Source organism: Austrofundulus limnaeus, unplaced genomic scaffold (assembly GCF_001266775.1).
Source record: "Austrofundulus limnaeus strain Quisiro unplaced genomic scaffold, Austrofundulus_limnaeus-1.0 Scaffold446, whole genome shotgun sequence".
Lineage (NCBI taxonomy): Eukaryota > Metazoa > Chordata > Actinopteri > Cyprinodontiformes > Rivulidae > Austrofundulus > Austrofundulus limnaeus.
The window spans coordinates 182,847-198,189 of record NW_013952848.1 but is presented as its reverse complement, the minus strand read 5'-3'; the positions used below and the strand labels follow the sequence as shown (position 1 = coordinate 198,189).

The 15,343-nt window shown below is 39.1% G+C and overlaps 1 protein-coding gene across 2 annotated transcripts in view; it reads left to right on the top strand.

The window, feature by feature from the left end:
• Nucleotides 1-15,343, top strand: part of mindy3 (MINDY lysine 48 deubiquitinase 3) — a 36,378-nt gene that overhangs the window by 17,193 nt on the left and 3,842 nt on the right. For both annotated transcript variants that reach the window (XM_014024918.1, XM_014024917.1), the window contains exons 12-14: nt 7,766-7,838; nt 12,642-12,714; nt 13,926-14,013. In XM_014024918.1, coding sequence (XP_013880372.1) covers nt 7,766-7,838; nt 12,642-12,714; nt 13,926-14,013 — 234 coding nt within the window. The remainder of the gene's footprint in view (nt 1-7,765; nt 7,839-12,641; nt 12,715-13,925; nt 14,014-15,343) is intronic.

The window sequence follows — 15,343 nt, the reverse complement described above, 5'->3', positions numbered from 1 at the left end:
TAGTTTACTCCGAATTTCATAAAAACTAGTAAAACTGAACTTTTCGAGCATTTGTTTTTTCTAATTCTTCTTATTATGTAGTCTTGAAGACATTTAAAGATAAGCCTGGTGGATTTGAGAGAAAAATCATAGAAAGAAGTTGGATTATTTAAGTAAACAAGAGGCTAGCATGAGCTAACAAGTCTTACTTTATGCATAAAAAACATTATACAACAGCAAAAAACATATGTTTGGTCACATTTTCAAAGAGCCACTGCAGAGGGACCAAAGAGCCACATGTGGCCCAAGAGCCGCAGGTTGCAGACCCCTGTTAGCTCATGCTAGCCTCTTGTTTACTTAAATAATCCAACTTCTTTCTATGATTTTTCTCTCAAATCCACCAGACTTATCTTTAAATGTCTTCAAGACTACATAATAAGAAGAATTAGAAAAAAACAAATGCTCGAAGAGTTCAGTTTTACTAGTTTTTATGAAATTCGGAGTAAACTAAAGCATTTTTCTTGTTTACATGAATCTGGTCTTTTTATTTGTCCTGATGTGGAAAAATTATAATAAATAATAAAATTCACATAATATTGTTTAGTTTTATAATGTCRCCTAGTGGCCATAAAGGTTCCTGAAAAGGCCTCCAAAAGGCCCAAGGACCAACAGTTGATAATCACAGTTGTAGYTGGTTTTGCGGCTCTGGACACATTTTATTAGAGAGCCAAGTAGCAKAAATGGCTCTGTTGATTGTAAAGGTTGCAGACCCCTGGCTGAGGGCATATATCATGTGGTGGTCTTTATTTTGAAGGGGCAAAAGTTTTCTGAAAAATGATAAGGAAAAAGGGAAAAAATAGACAAAAAGGTTTAGGAAAAGGAAGTAGATTGTTTTGTTTGGGTGCTTTCCTCTCCAGCTTACAATAGGCAGGTTGCCCCATTGAAGGATTTTCCTGCAAACCTCAGTCTGTTTACATTATGGGTCCCTTGTGGTAAGAAAAAAGAAGAAAAGGAAGTCGAGAGAAAGGATGCACTTTAAAGAAGCACTACAGCGGTCACTCAGGAAAGAGACTTAGGGGAGGGAGATTCTCCTGTGGCATTTCTCATCACTCTTCATTCGGCCCTCGCTGAGTGATGAGATTCACAGGCTGTATTYGAGCTTCTCCAGGGAGTTGTGCACGTCTGCGTGTGCATGTATACAGTAGTTGTGTTCTGGGTCAGTGATTTACTGGGAGAGAGCAGCCGCAGCGGCGCTCCGTGTCTCCTAAGACKTCCATTCTGTTTGCTCACGCACCAAGATGTCTTCAAGGACTCCTAAAGAGCAAGAAATCGTGTGCTGACACGGTTAATTTAGTGAAGCTATGTTTGACATAAATAAAGTCAACTTTAAGGGTTACCATAACTGTAAAGTGTAGTAAATTATTTACAATTCTAATGGAATTCATTTCTTTTCTCTTGAGATGCTTCTGCGTTCTACAGCCTTCTGCAGTTTGTAAAGATCACTATAAATTATGACGAAACAGCTATTGTTTGACAAAACTAAAATCTACTTGGACAAATGTTAGAAGTTCCAACCAACCAAATTGTTTTTCATAAAAACAGTCCTCCATTTTAAGTATTAAGAATAATTTATTGATTTTCTTATTTAAAATGCTTAAAGTACTCCATTCTGCCTGTTATTTTCCTTATACATCAAGATTCTTAAAGTAGACATATTGTGCTTATAAATCCTTCTTTTCACATYTAAATCATTCAGTTGGGGTTCTATATAAAGTGGAACTGTAAATGCTCCTTTTCCGCTAGTGCCACTTAGTGTAGTGTCAGTATGATCAGTGTCGGAACGGGTCAGTTTTCCATTGACGTTCCAGTCCGGTTCCAGTGTTTTGGGCGGTTGGAGGAGTTGGTTTTTGGGTTTTTCAAAAAAATAAAAAGTTAATGCTCAAAATGAGAGATGGAAACACATTTGCTGAATAAGTTCTGAAATTTTAAAAAATTGCTAAAAATTGGAATTGAAATTGGATGGAAACACGACTAATGTCGCTGCTACAATTGGGAAAAATGGCTCCTTGATTTGTTGTTGTAAAGGCAGCTTAGAAGCAACAAGTAACTCCACCTCCTAGCCAATCAGTGACGAACAGTGTTCTGATGTCRCTTTTTGGTGTTGACTGGGACCGCTTGGAATCACAACGAAGTAGGTACTAAAAAAGGGCTGGTTCCATGAATCTGGCCTAATAATGCTTGGAACCGAACCAAACCATACCGACACTACACGAAGAGGCACTAGTGGAAAAGGGGCATCATGCTTTGGTCTGAATTCCTCCTTATTGTAACTCCATAAGCCCCCCTTTTGCCCCTTTTCGGAGGTGTTCCTCAGATCAGCTCATTTTGATGCTGTCACTTAAAATCTAAACAAGGCTCTTCACACCCCTTGTATGGTCAATTCTAGTATGATAGCAGAGATATGACTATATTTCAGCACAGAAACGTTTTACTTACAAATAATTCAAAGGTGTCAACAAGGGAAGACTTGTCCATCCAACCTTACATGTTGGAGCCAGAGTCTGACCCAGTGGAGAATAAAGACAATGAAATTGTAGTTGGTAAGTCCAGACCTTATTTGGCAGCGCAGTCACAACTTCTGTGATGCAATAGTTCAGAAAACGTCATAAAATAGAAAAAACTGAACACGTTTAAAAAATATGACCCAAACACAATATAAAGATATCTACKTAGCACCAGGAGAAACTAAATTWAAAATTTTCTGCTSTCGTAGAGACTCAAAGTGCATAACAAATTGCATTTAACAGCTAAAAAAGGRAATTTTGCACAATATGTCCSCTTTAGATTCAGTTTCTTGAAAGATAAGGAACAAGCTGAGGAAAATTGTAAATGCTTTAAAAGAGAATGTACAGGAACTTCTAAGGATTTTTTTGTCTTCTAAGCAAGATTACTTACTGTTTTACATTTGATCAGTGGGTGTGGGCTGCATGTAAACACAATTTAACAAAGCGGTGTACATTARCAGTCATTAATAATCTGTGACAGGTCAGACCAAAGGTCATTGTAGAAGGATGAAAGGCTGTCGACGTCAGCGTGCACGTGCTGCATTATTTTACGTTTCCCCTTGGGTGTTTAGCAGTGTTACAAGACCCATCATTGTGCTATACAACTACTCTCTGGTGTCTCATCTCTTTTTAGTAAGACGCGCTTTTGGTCATCCAAGACGGCCTCATAAATCACTGCATTGTCCGGCCTGTCACACCGGAGCTCATGTGCTTATATACAAACCTGCAATAGAAGCTGCACTCTCGTTGTGTTGCAAATACCAAGGTTTCCACTCTTTGTCGTTATTATCTCTTGGGAATTGAGCTGCCTGAGATGAACCATTTAAAAGTACATGCAGTCTACATGAGAAGCCTTCGTGTAGACGACACTTTCCCCATTCTGTCATGTCGTGTAGTGAGTTTATCTGTACCTGCTGTGAACAAGACAAGAGGCACCGTCCAAGACCTCTGCTTTGTTGTCTTGAAACTGAGCTCTCTAAACATTCTCTGTGACCACTCTGAGCCTTTCAACACACACAATAGCTCTTTAGGTGGACGGGAGGGAAAGAAAGTAATTCTAGTAAAGCACTATGCCCACCTGTCTTACCTGAAGTAGGTACCTCGATGTGGAGATAAAGGATGAAAGGCGTAAGGAAGAATGAACAAAAAAATTAAGAGTGGGAGGGGAGGAAGCACTACCAAAGTGGAGTACCTACTTAGTCCAGGAAAGGGTGAATAAACAGAGCGAGATAGAGAGCGACTACCAGACAAGCTTTTGTGCTTTTCATCTCAGATTATCAGGCAGGAAGTGATTATATTATAGAAAACAGGAAGATTACACACAAACTGTAAAGCAAATTAGATATATTTTTACTGAAAATAGGTCTGGAGCCATCATTAGACAAAATATTTCTGCTTGCTTTTCCACAAAAAAGAAATTTACTGTTTATGAAGAGGTTAAATTTTCAAAACAGGATGACTGGTTTTGCTCAGAACAAATGCTCTTCGTTATATTGTGTGTTTAAGTCAGTGGGACGGTGTGTATGTGTGTTATTCTTGCTTTAAACCTTTAGGGTATCTTGTTGTTGCTCTGTCGTACAGGTCAAGGGTTTGTGCAGAAAAAGGTCAAACCTCGGGGATTGGAATGTGCTCCTTGATTTCATTAGCCACACATAAAAAGAGCTGTGTGTGTATAATTGTATTGTGTGTTTTCATTGGCACACAAGAGAATAGAATTGAGTGCTCCAATATAAGCAAACATTTATCATCAGGGGATGTAATGTATTTATCGCACAGATTCTGAGTATAACAAATACCTTCACAGTGGAGAGGAAAGAAGTGCTGAGGCATACAAACACAGACGTACGAACCTCCCTGCAGCGCCTGTTAGCTCCATGACTTGTTTTCCAACTCAGCAGCATCTTCCTGAGGCCTCTAATAAAACACAGATCAAAGACGAGCAAGCAGACATGACATTACACACACACACACACACACACACACACACACTTAAAGTCTTCTGTTTTTAATGTCTGTCCATGTGCGTCTGCACTGTCTTATGCTCAGACGAGTCGCTGTCTATTCTCTTTTCTTGTGCTTTTGGTTTTTTTTGGACCCCAATGGCCACTTACTGGTGTTTATCTTCTGAAAAAAAAAAAAAGACTGACATGTAATTGTTGGTTGACTGGGTGATTTACAACAAGCGTGACCATCCTGTTTTGAAAGATGTGCTTTGGTTCATGAGGTTCACAGGGATTTAATTGAAGCTTAAGGTTAATTTAGCCTCTCATCACTTTGGGATTAGATGTGTGTTTTCTTACAGTTTTTCCAAACAGTTTGTCTTTTTCCACTCGTCAAACGCTGAGAAACTTTTTTCTTTCCCTCTTTTGTTATCCGTCGTCTCCCTTCACAACACAGAACTAACCAGATCATGACAAATCTGCCGTCAGATTTATGGAGCCTGTAATGTTAACACATCAAGCCTCTGCTCTCCTCAGGGTGACAGAGCAGTATTTGAGCGCACATTCGTTGGTGCGCGACTGTTTTCCTTCGTGTTCGAAGAGCCTGCAGCTGGGAGTCATCTCTCCTTGATGTGTCCCCCCACTCGCCCCAAACACCCCTCTCTCCTTGAGTAAACCCCGGTTTCGGTTATAAGTGGACTGTGAAACCCAAGCAACCCGCATGGATCTGAGTCTCAGGTTTTAATAACGAGGCCTGCTGAAGGAGATGAGCAAGGGTTCATTTGTTCTCCCAAAACATGAAATGTTTGTCCAGCGATTTGTTGTCATAAATACTCCGCCTCCCACACTTGTGGAGGAGCGCTGAGATTCCTCTGCTATCGTCTGCAGCAGTGTGTGTCTGAGAGGATTTTTTTTAAAGTAGAAAAAACATTTTTTTCTGAAGTAAATTTCATTCTCTGTTTCCCCTCATCTTTTATGTGTTCTTGGATTTATTTTTATATATATATATATTTATTGCCTGCCTTTAGTGGCGGATGATGATCTATTTGCATGTGAACATATTGCCATGTTAGCAAAATAATCCATGTACAAGGGAACCCATTTTAATAGAACTCTCAAAGTAATCCAGGAAAGCACATCTGCATCTAAATAACTTCACAGCCGAAGCAGTTCAAGGTGACAGCTATGGCTAATCAGCCTGTAAACAAAATAATAATAATTTTAAAGGGATCCTTGATTAGTTGTAATATTAGACTTTATTTGATAAACATATATTTTAACTGTAAAATAAAGACTATAAAAATACTGTAGGCTGATTAGTTTTGTAAATTTTTAAAAATATATTTTAACACGGACGGAGCCATTTTATTTACACACAAAGCATTCTGGGTAAATGATGACGTGGATAGGTCCTYGGTGCGAGGCTGCTAGCGAGCTATATCCACCCTGAAGGTTAATCTTGGACAATATCTGATGATCGACTCTTTTAAATGAAACCAGAGAGCGTTGACAGAGAGGAGAAGGTAGAAATGACTCAGCCTGGAACTGAAAATATGGATGGAGGACAACAGAGCTGCTTCATGGAAGAACAACCTCAGCTTAGCCTGTTAACCTTTGCGCTAGCGTTGATGCTATATTGCCTTATATGTATTAGCTCAGCGCTAGCGCAACAAACAAGCTAAACTGAGGTCCTCCATTCATATTTTCAGTTGCAGACTGGGTCATTTTTGTGTTCCCCGCTCTGTCATGTGGATGGAGGAGCTCAGTGACGAGAGGAGAATGTGTAGCGCTGAGCTAATACATACATATAGTGATAGCATCAGGGCTAACGCTAAAGCTTACAGGCTAAGCTGAGGTTGTTCTTCCATGAAGCAGCTCTGTTGTCCTCCATCCATATTTTCAGTTCCAGGCTGAGTCATTTCTACCTTCTCCTCTCTGTCAACGCTCTCTGGTTTCATTTAAAAGAGTCGATCATCAGATATTGTCCAAGATTAACCTTCAGGGTGGATATAGCTCGCTAGCAGCCTCGCACCGAGGACCTATCCACGTCATCATTTACCCAGAATGCTTTGTGTGTAAATAAAATGGCCCCGTCTGTGTAATATATTTAAAAAATTTAGTTTAAAAATTAAAAAATCTAAACATCCTACAGTATTTTTACAGTCTTTATTTTACAGTTAAAATATATGTTTATTAAATAAAGTCTAATGTTACAACTAATCTGGGATCCCTTTAAAGACTTTGTGCTAAACTTAAGTTTGGCTGTTACTCAGTCATTTCCAGCACATATTTACTTAATATTCTTTCCAAGATTTGACCAAAATTTCTAAAACTCCATCTTTCCTCCACATCAGATTATCTTTGTTGTCGATTCCTTCAGAAAAATGCTAGACTTTTTTTTATGAAATCATATGACATGCAGCCTTGCCTTTTGCTCATAAATGTTTTGTTTTAATTTGTTGCCTAAAAGGAAGTTGGTGGTTATTTGTCTCTTAAACTTACGAGTTTTGAATAAAGTCTCAAAAAAGGAATAATGCTAAAAAAAACTAGATTAGACCAAACATGAGAACATATTCCTGTCTAGTAAGATCAACTCTGGGTCTGTCTGGGCTTTAAGTATTTAGTGTTCAGAATTTTAAACTCTTAGTTGATTGTTTGAGTTGTGATCCCACCTCATCCTCCAGACAAAGCTGTTTATAACAAAAGGCAAAAATTATAAACTTTGATTAAACCGTTATTGTTTATTCTTACATAACTTACATTTATGCCATTTTTTCACGTTGCTTGTTTAGTGATGATCTAGTTTGATTGTAGCTCTTAAGTGAAACTTGAGTGCTTTTGTAATCAGCATGTAATAATTTGGAGACCTGTCATTAAAGCCATCACCCGTGTAGATCAATAAACACGCCTCATTTTCTTTCTTCTAAGCACGGTTTTCTTTAAACTCTATCAACAAACACTGCAGAGCTTATCACTGAACAATATATTTAAGACTTGATTTACTGATAGTGTGTTTGGAATGAAAACAGGCTGTTTAGTTTTATTAGAACATCAGTTAATAATTAAGTGGTCTTTGCTGATTGCTTCACTGCAGTTTGTCTCACAGCACCAGAGTGTATTTACTTGATTGTTTCAAATCTTTGTTTACTTTCCATTCCATTATCCTCTCTTTAGTTCATTTCTTTGTGGTCACTTTTTACCAGTGATTTGTCATGCAGTTTCTAACTTCCTCCTTTTTTTGTCTTTACTGTTTTTCTTTGCTTTATTGCTGCCTCTCAATAGGAGATGTCGCTCGTAGGTCCAGAGTCTCCATCAGAACAAGCAAGAAGGGTTTTCCAGTCATTTGATCCTGAAGGTAACGACCAACAAATGTTTGAATCATGTACATTTTACACATGTTTATGCCTCCTGTTTCTTTTGATGGATGTAGCGCACCAAACTACATTTAGTGTAGTTTAGTTTGTCCCAAACTTTCACACAGCTCCTAGTTCTGATCCTTTTTTTTCCTCCTCATCCCCACTTCCTTGTTATAAATTCTCTCTCATCTTCCACTGCCTGCATCTTCTTTTTATGTTACTCTTTTATTTTCTTCGGCAGAGGACCAAGTGTCCGCTCTCTTATCTTCACTGTTGTTGTTTTAATTTAGTCAGACCAGCTCCTCAAACAGCTGAGTCAACCGTCCTGCTTCCATCCATCTTTTCCTCATTTTCTCTCCCTTGTCACGTCACATCCAGGTGACTGGAATAAAAGGTGATTAGAAGGACACGAGTGATGCTGTTTTGAATTTCTTTGTGTATTTGTCCATCAGAGAGGGTTAATGGTCATCTTTCTTGATCTTAGAAAAGAGTTCCTTCGTGTTTATCTTGTCATAATGTCTCCCCTCATCAAAAACATTCACAGAGTGTTGCTTTCACTCATTCATGCACATTTGAGAAATCCCCGAATCTCCAGTGAAAGCCATTTGGAAGGTGCCTAAACACTTAATGGTACAAAGCACCGCCTGTTCACCCAAAGCTCCCACGCCACACAGCAAAAGCAGACTAGCAAAAACTATCTTATAAATGGTGGATGTTCATGATTTCATTGCAAAACATAGCTTCATATTAAGCTACTTTTTGTGAAGAAACTATAAATATAGATCAACAGTTAGGTTTATATCTTTTTGGGCACCAACAAAGTTTGTTTTTTAGCTGTTCACTGAAACATATTCAAGGTATAGTTATATAACAGACATGAACATAAAGTCTAGACTTTCAGCTTTCACTTGAGCGTATACACTTTCAAAATTGATGAAGTTGAAGGAATTTATTAGTTAGATACTGATTTAGAGCACCACACTATATTCATAGTTTTCCTTTTTAAGTATTGATTCTTAATCTATWGTATGACTATTGTTATGTCTTGATTAAAATAGCTTTAGCTACATGCCTGAAACAAGATGACAACACATAATAATAACCGTTGACACATTCAGGAAAGGTTTTTTTGTCTGAGAGTCTGCAATTCAGCCGTAGGCCAGTAGTGGGCATACCAGGCACTGAAGACTACTATATAAAAGGACCGGAAGTTCTGGTTTCAGGCAGCGCTGCTTTTGCTGACTCCAGCCGGGAGACATAAAGCACGTTCGTAACCAGATCTGGGGTTGTATGGTCCTATTCTGTTCACATTTTAATCTATTCACTATTTATGTGGTTTCGTCTCGATTTCAGTTAATGAACACTTAATTTTCTTACGAAGAGTTTAGGAGTTCTGCTCCTTAACATGTGCCCACCCTTCTTTTAAAGGGACCAAACATCATTGGACAATTGACTCAAAGGTTATTTCATGGGCAAGTGTGGGCAATTCAAAAGGAAAGGCAACATGAACTACTTGGTACTTGATTATAGCATAGAATTGAACTGTGTGCCTGGAAAATACATACCCCATCCCCACACCCGCAAAAAATGTAATTAAAGAAAGAAAACAAAATTCACTGACATAAAAGTACAATCAGTGCCCTAAAAATCTAATCATCTTCTGTCCAGTTTTCATTTACACAGCATATTTGCTACRTGTTTCCTTCTTTGTGAATTTGTTTTCAACAAGCAGCTACTACATTTAATACAGCTGTGCACAGTGCAGCTCCTTCTGGCACATAATAAAGTTTATCCCACCAATCAGTGATCTGCTACGTGCCAAATGCCCCTATTTCACTTGACCTACAAAACATAAAAAAATCTTAAATATTTCAGATTGTTTTAGTGTTCATAAACACGGAAAAAGCAACAACGTAAAACACTTGGTAAAAAGAAAACATCTGTTGAATGTTTTCCATCTACTTTGGTATCTAAGAAATATGAGACAGAAAAGTCAGGAGTCACTTTGAAGATATTAGCGCCYGCTCTCAGAGCAGCACATGTTCAGCTGAGTGAATCACCAGTTGCAACATGTACCTTCATATTTATGTGTGTTTTATGGCTCAATGAAGCGTGTGTTTGTGTAACAATAAACAGCATTATTCACTCTCTGCTTCATGGGAGCATGTGCCGTTCTGCAGACGTGGTTCTGTAGGTGATGCAATCTTATCCCGAGATGAATGCGACACGCCAGGAGCAGTTCTGTCTGCTCCGACAACCTCCACAATAAATATGTAAACATAACTGTCATCTGTTGGGTTCCCGTTCATCGTTTGTTTCTTCCTGCTGCAGCGTACCAGTCCTGCTATCTCCTTCCAGCACCTTCTGCTCACCATATGGTCGGCTCTCACCCACACGTTGTGCGCACAAGAAGCATATGTTTCGTTTACAATTGGTGTGCCTATGTATACACACATAAAAGGAGCCTGTGCACAACTCCGATATTCAAGCGCGCTGCACTTAAATGCTGAGAAAAAGGACATAAATCTGTTTGTGATGTGTGGAGTCAGCAGCGCTCCCTGTGTTGTGGAGTCTGCCACACACACACATACACACACACCCACACAAACACGCTCGGTGACTCAAAAGACCCACTGAGAAATCCCCTGTTTCAGTGGCTGTAGGATATTAGTTTGTCATGTCTCTGTGTTGTGCTCTTGTTTGTGTGTCGYCTTTGTTCGCTATCACACTGGCAGTTRTTTGCTCTCAGAGAACATCTGGTTTTGGATGGGGAAGAAAAGAGCTGCTTGTGTGCAAACAGGCTCAGTTACTGTCAGTGTGTCTTAAGAATACAGTTGGAAGGTATTCATGAATCAGAACATGATACCGCATAGCTAATATTTTAATGACACAAACATGCAAGTGTTTTTGATTAAAAAGAATAATAAAAACACACGTTAGTGTTTAACCCTCCTGTTATGTTTGTTTCTGAGGAACAGCAATATTTTTCCTGTGTTTGTCCCGGGGAATGTTTAATCATGCAATAATGTCAGAAACCAAAACGATCACCCAAAACGTTGTTTGATTATTGACTTCATTACTGACCATTTGAATCAGTATTTGCATAAGATAAGATAAGATAAAACTTTATTGATCCCACAATGGGGAAATTTGCACATTACAGGAACTCAAGACAGGGGAGCTGCAGTAACAGGCTGCCTACCGTGGCGCCATCTTAAACATAAAAAAAACAGAAAAACCACACAAGGGAAGATGAGGAAAAAACAAAAACATTATATTATATCAACACTGTGACACACTATGGTGTTTATGAAAAAAAAAAACCTCTGCATATGGCAGATTTATTAGCCACAGGAATAAGTGAGTTTAGGGGGGCCCGAATAATCCAGTCCCCTAAACCAGCGCAGCCAAAGTTCAGAATATTGATGGTACTGTTTATTCTGTGAGCCCCCAGCCTGCTCAGGAGACCAGAATCAAACGGGCGAGAGAGGAGAGGGGGAGGTGTGGGGGTTGAGCCTTGTCAACATATCCAGCCAGGAAGAATTTAGTCAACAGATCAAGGTCATTGTCGGGRAGATCCAGATCCTGTAATCAGTTGTTTTGGGAACAAAAGAATCAAGGAGACGATAACAATTTTCCTTCTGCTTTAATATCTGCTGGTGCATCTCAAAGGTGGCGAATCCAATCAGACAAATAATGTGGACAAATTCCGCTGAGCCGATCTATCAGCTTCTCCGAGATCAATTCCATCTGGCCAGCAAAGTCCAGGGACCACAGCCGGCCCGTGACCCTCAATAGAACCRCTTGCAGACCAAGTCCAACTCGCTCAAGGCAAATGTCCGAGTGCTGATAGAATACGGCCACCCATCAAATTGGTCAGTCAGCCAGGAAATGAAAATCCACCGACGCTGTTTTGTAGAACACCAGGAGACCACCAAGCCATTCTGTAGAATCCAGTGATCAGAATACAAATTTATATCCAGAACAGAGACGAACAGAGGTCCCACCTTTGACATGTCCTCCCATGGAAGAAGAAAAAACTTTGTTCCAAAAATTTTCTTGAAAGACCAGCTAACCAAGTCCATAAAAATAACCATAATTTCTGGTTTTGGATGAAAAATGTAGAGAAGGCTCCGAGCAGCGAAGCAGGGAAGATAAGGAAGGGCAGGAGAGAAGGAAAAAGTGTCTTAACTCCTCTGAGAGTGGAACAAAACAAATGTTGCTGTTGCATGTTGATGTTTTTTATATTTTTCTCTAATTTTTCTTTAAAATTTCACATTACATTTTTTATATCCACTAAAGTAACCTACATACACAAAAACAATGATTATACGTGAATTTTTTATTTATTTATTTATGTTTTTACATTTTGATGTATGTATGATGTAGGGAAGGTTGCAAATATGTTAAATGAATCATTTTCATTTTATATGTTCATTATACTTGTTAAAACAAATAGAAAATGTTTCATACTGAAAAAATACTTAGAGCTATTTTTAAAACATTTTTAAACTTTGACACGGGTCAATTTGACCCGCAGCCTAGTAGGAGGGTTAAAGTACTCATCTCAGATAAACCAACCATTTATTCTGCCAAATAATGTTTAGAGGTAGATGATTAGAGTGTTGTGTTTGATGGGTTTATTGCCCAGAGCCACATTAACTAACTATTTAGCCACTTAACTACTTTGTGCCACACTGTGTGTGTATTGAGTTAGTCTTTGCCTCATTTTCAGCTCCTGCTTTCAGTCCTTTTTAGGATCATCCAACCTATTATGCTTTCTTCTTTTCATCGTTTTCTAGATAACGGCTTCATCCCAGAGTCTCTGCTGGAGGACGTAATGAAAGCTCTTGACCTCGTCTCAGAGCCTGAATAGTAAGTGTTCACTTGCACAAGGCGAGTATGTTTGTATGTAAGTGTACTAGTTGGTGTTGGTGTACGCCACGCCTGTGGAGCGTCTAAAGTTCTACCTCACGAGTCAAGGCCAGGCCAGGTCAGTAACCCTGTGCTCAAGTTTCACTACCAGGCTACTATAAAGTAAGGCCAGAAAGAGCCCACTGTAAAAGCTCGGGAAGATTAGAACCGGGCTTAGAGTGAGATCATCAACGGCAGGAATAAAGACCGAAAGATGGAGGAAATGTTTCAAAGTGCAGCTTCAAACAGAAGCACGTTTCCCTCAGAGGGACAATAAGTCCAAAGGCTGCAGCCGTGAGCCCTGCCAAGTCTAGACCACTGATCGGGTCTGCAGACCCCCAGATGGTCAGTACATCACAACAAAACAGAGCAAACTGAGAGGAGACTCCCAGTCTTTCCTTATTCTTTCCTTACCACACAACTGCTTTTACAGGGATTCCTACATCTTTAAGAAATAGCACATCTTTAGCACATGAGGAGAAAAGCAGCATTAATCCATTTTTTTTCTTCAAAATTTAGAATCATATGAGYTGCATCAGTCGGATCATAAAGCAACTTTGACACAAACTGGTCTCAGCAAAAGTCTCTTCACAGCTGCAGGACGTTTGGTTACATGTTGCACAGAAGGTTAAAAAACTAATAAATATGATTTCTATTGCATTTAAATTTGATTCAGTCAWATGATCTTAAGTCAGTTCCAGTTAAGATTTTATTGCATTACTAAAAATATCCTGTGGAAACTCTTCTTATCTTTTTAAATAGATGTGCTTTGTATGACTAACAAGGAGACCATAACTAAACTCGTTCTTAAAGGACTTCTGTGTTTAAGGCTCCTCTCTCCTTTCTGCCTTAAAAGGCCAATCTGCCCAATTTTTTTATTTTAGAATAATAAAAACACTGATCCAACACGTAGGAATGTCTGGAAAGGAGTATATTTAGTTGTACCACAGTATTCATGAAAACATGCACACACTGACCAAAACAGGCCCTGACAGATGAAGTATTGATAAGTTTGGCTCAGCCGTCACACAAGAAGCTTATTATTTCATGCCGTGCTGGTCGGTTCATTTTTTTTTATTATATGCTTGTTGTTTCTGTCTCGTGTCTCTGGCTCTGTTGAATCTTTTGCTGTTGACCTCATGTCTCTGTTTCTGCATCTCTGCCCMTCTTAGTGTCAGTTTGGTGAAGAATAAACTGGATCCAGAGAGCTTGGGGATAATTCTTCTGGGCCCGTTTCTGTTGGAATTTTTTCCAGATCAGGTATGTATGTGTCTGGTAATTAACTTCACTTCAGTGATACACACACACACACACACTTAAAGTCTTCTGTTGTTAATGTCTGTCCATGTGCGTCTGCACTGTCTTATGCTCAGACGAGTCGCTGTCTATTCTCTTTTCTTGTGCTTTTGGTTTTTTTTGGACCCCAATGGCCACTTACTGGTGTTTATCTTCTGAAAAAAAAAAAAAGACTGACATGTAATTGTTGGTTGACTGGGTGATTTACAACAAGCGTGACCATCCTGTTTTGAAAGATGTGCTTTGGTTCATGAGGTTCACAGGGATTTAATTGAAGCTTAAGGTTAATTTAGCCTCTCATCACTTTGGGATTAGATGTGTGTTTTCTTACAGTTTTTCCAAACAGTTTGTCTTTTTCCACTCGTCAAACGCTGAGAAACTTTTTTCTTTCCCTCTTTTGTTATCCGTCGTCTCCCTTCACAACACAGAACTAACCAGATCATGACAAATCTGCCGTCAGATTTATGGAGCCTGTAATGTTAACACATCAAGCCTCTGCTCTCCTCAGGGTGACAGAGCAGTATTTGAGCGCACATTCGTTGGTGCGCGACTGTTTTCCTTCGTGTTCGAAGAGCCTGCAGCTGGGAGTCATCTCTCCTTGATGTGTCCCCCCACTCGCCCCAAACACCCCTCTCTCCTTGAGTAAACCCCGGTTTCGGTTATAAGTGGACTGTGAAACCCAAGCAACCCGCATGGATCTGAGTCTCAGGTTTTAATAACGAGGCCTGCTGAAGGAGATGAGCAAGGGTTCATTTGTTCTCCCAAAACATGAAATGTTTGTCCAGCGATTTGTTGTCATAAATACTCCGCCTCCCACACTTGTGGAGGAGCGCTGAGATTCCTCTGCTATCGTCTGCAGCAGTGTGTGTCTGAGAGGATTTTTTTTAAAGTAGAAAAAACATTTTTTTCTGAAGTAAATTTCATTCTCTGTTTCCCCTCATCTTTTATGTGTTCTTGGATTTATTTTTATATATATATATATTTATTGCCTGCCTTTAGTGGCGGATGATGATCTATTTGCATGTGAACATATTGCCATGTTAGCAAAATAATCCATGTACAAGGGAACCCATTTTAATAGAACTCTCAAAGTAATCCAGGAAAGCACATCTGCATCTAAATAACTTCACAGCCGAAGCAGTTCAAGGTGACAGCTATGGCTAATCAGCCTGTAAACAAAATAATAATAATTTTAAAGGGATCCTTGATTAGTTGTAATATTAGACTTTATTTGATAAACATATATTTTAACTGTAAAATAAAGACTATAAAAATACTGTAGGCTGATTAGTTT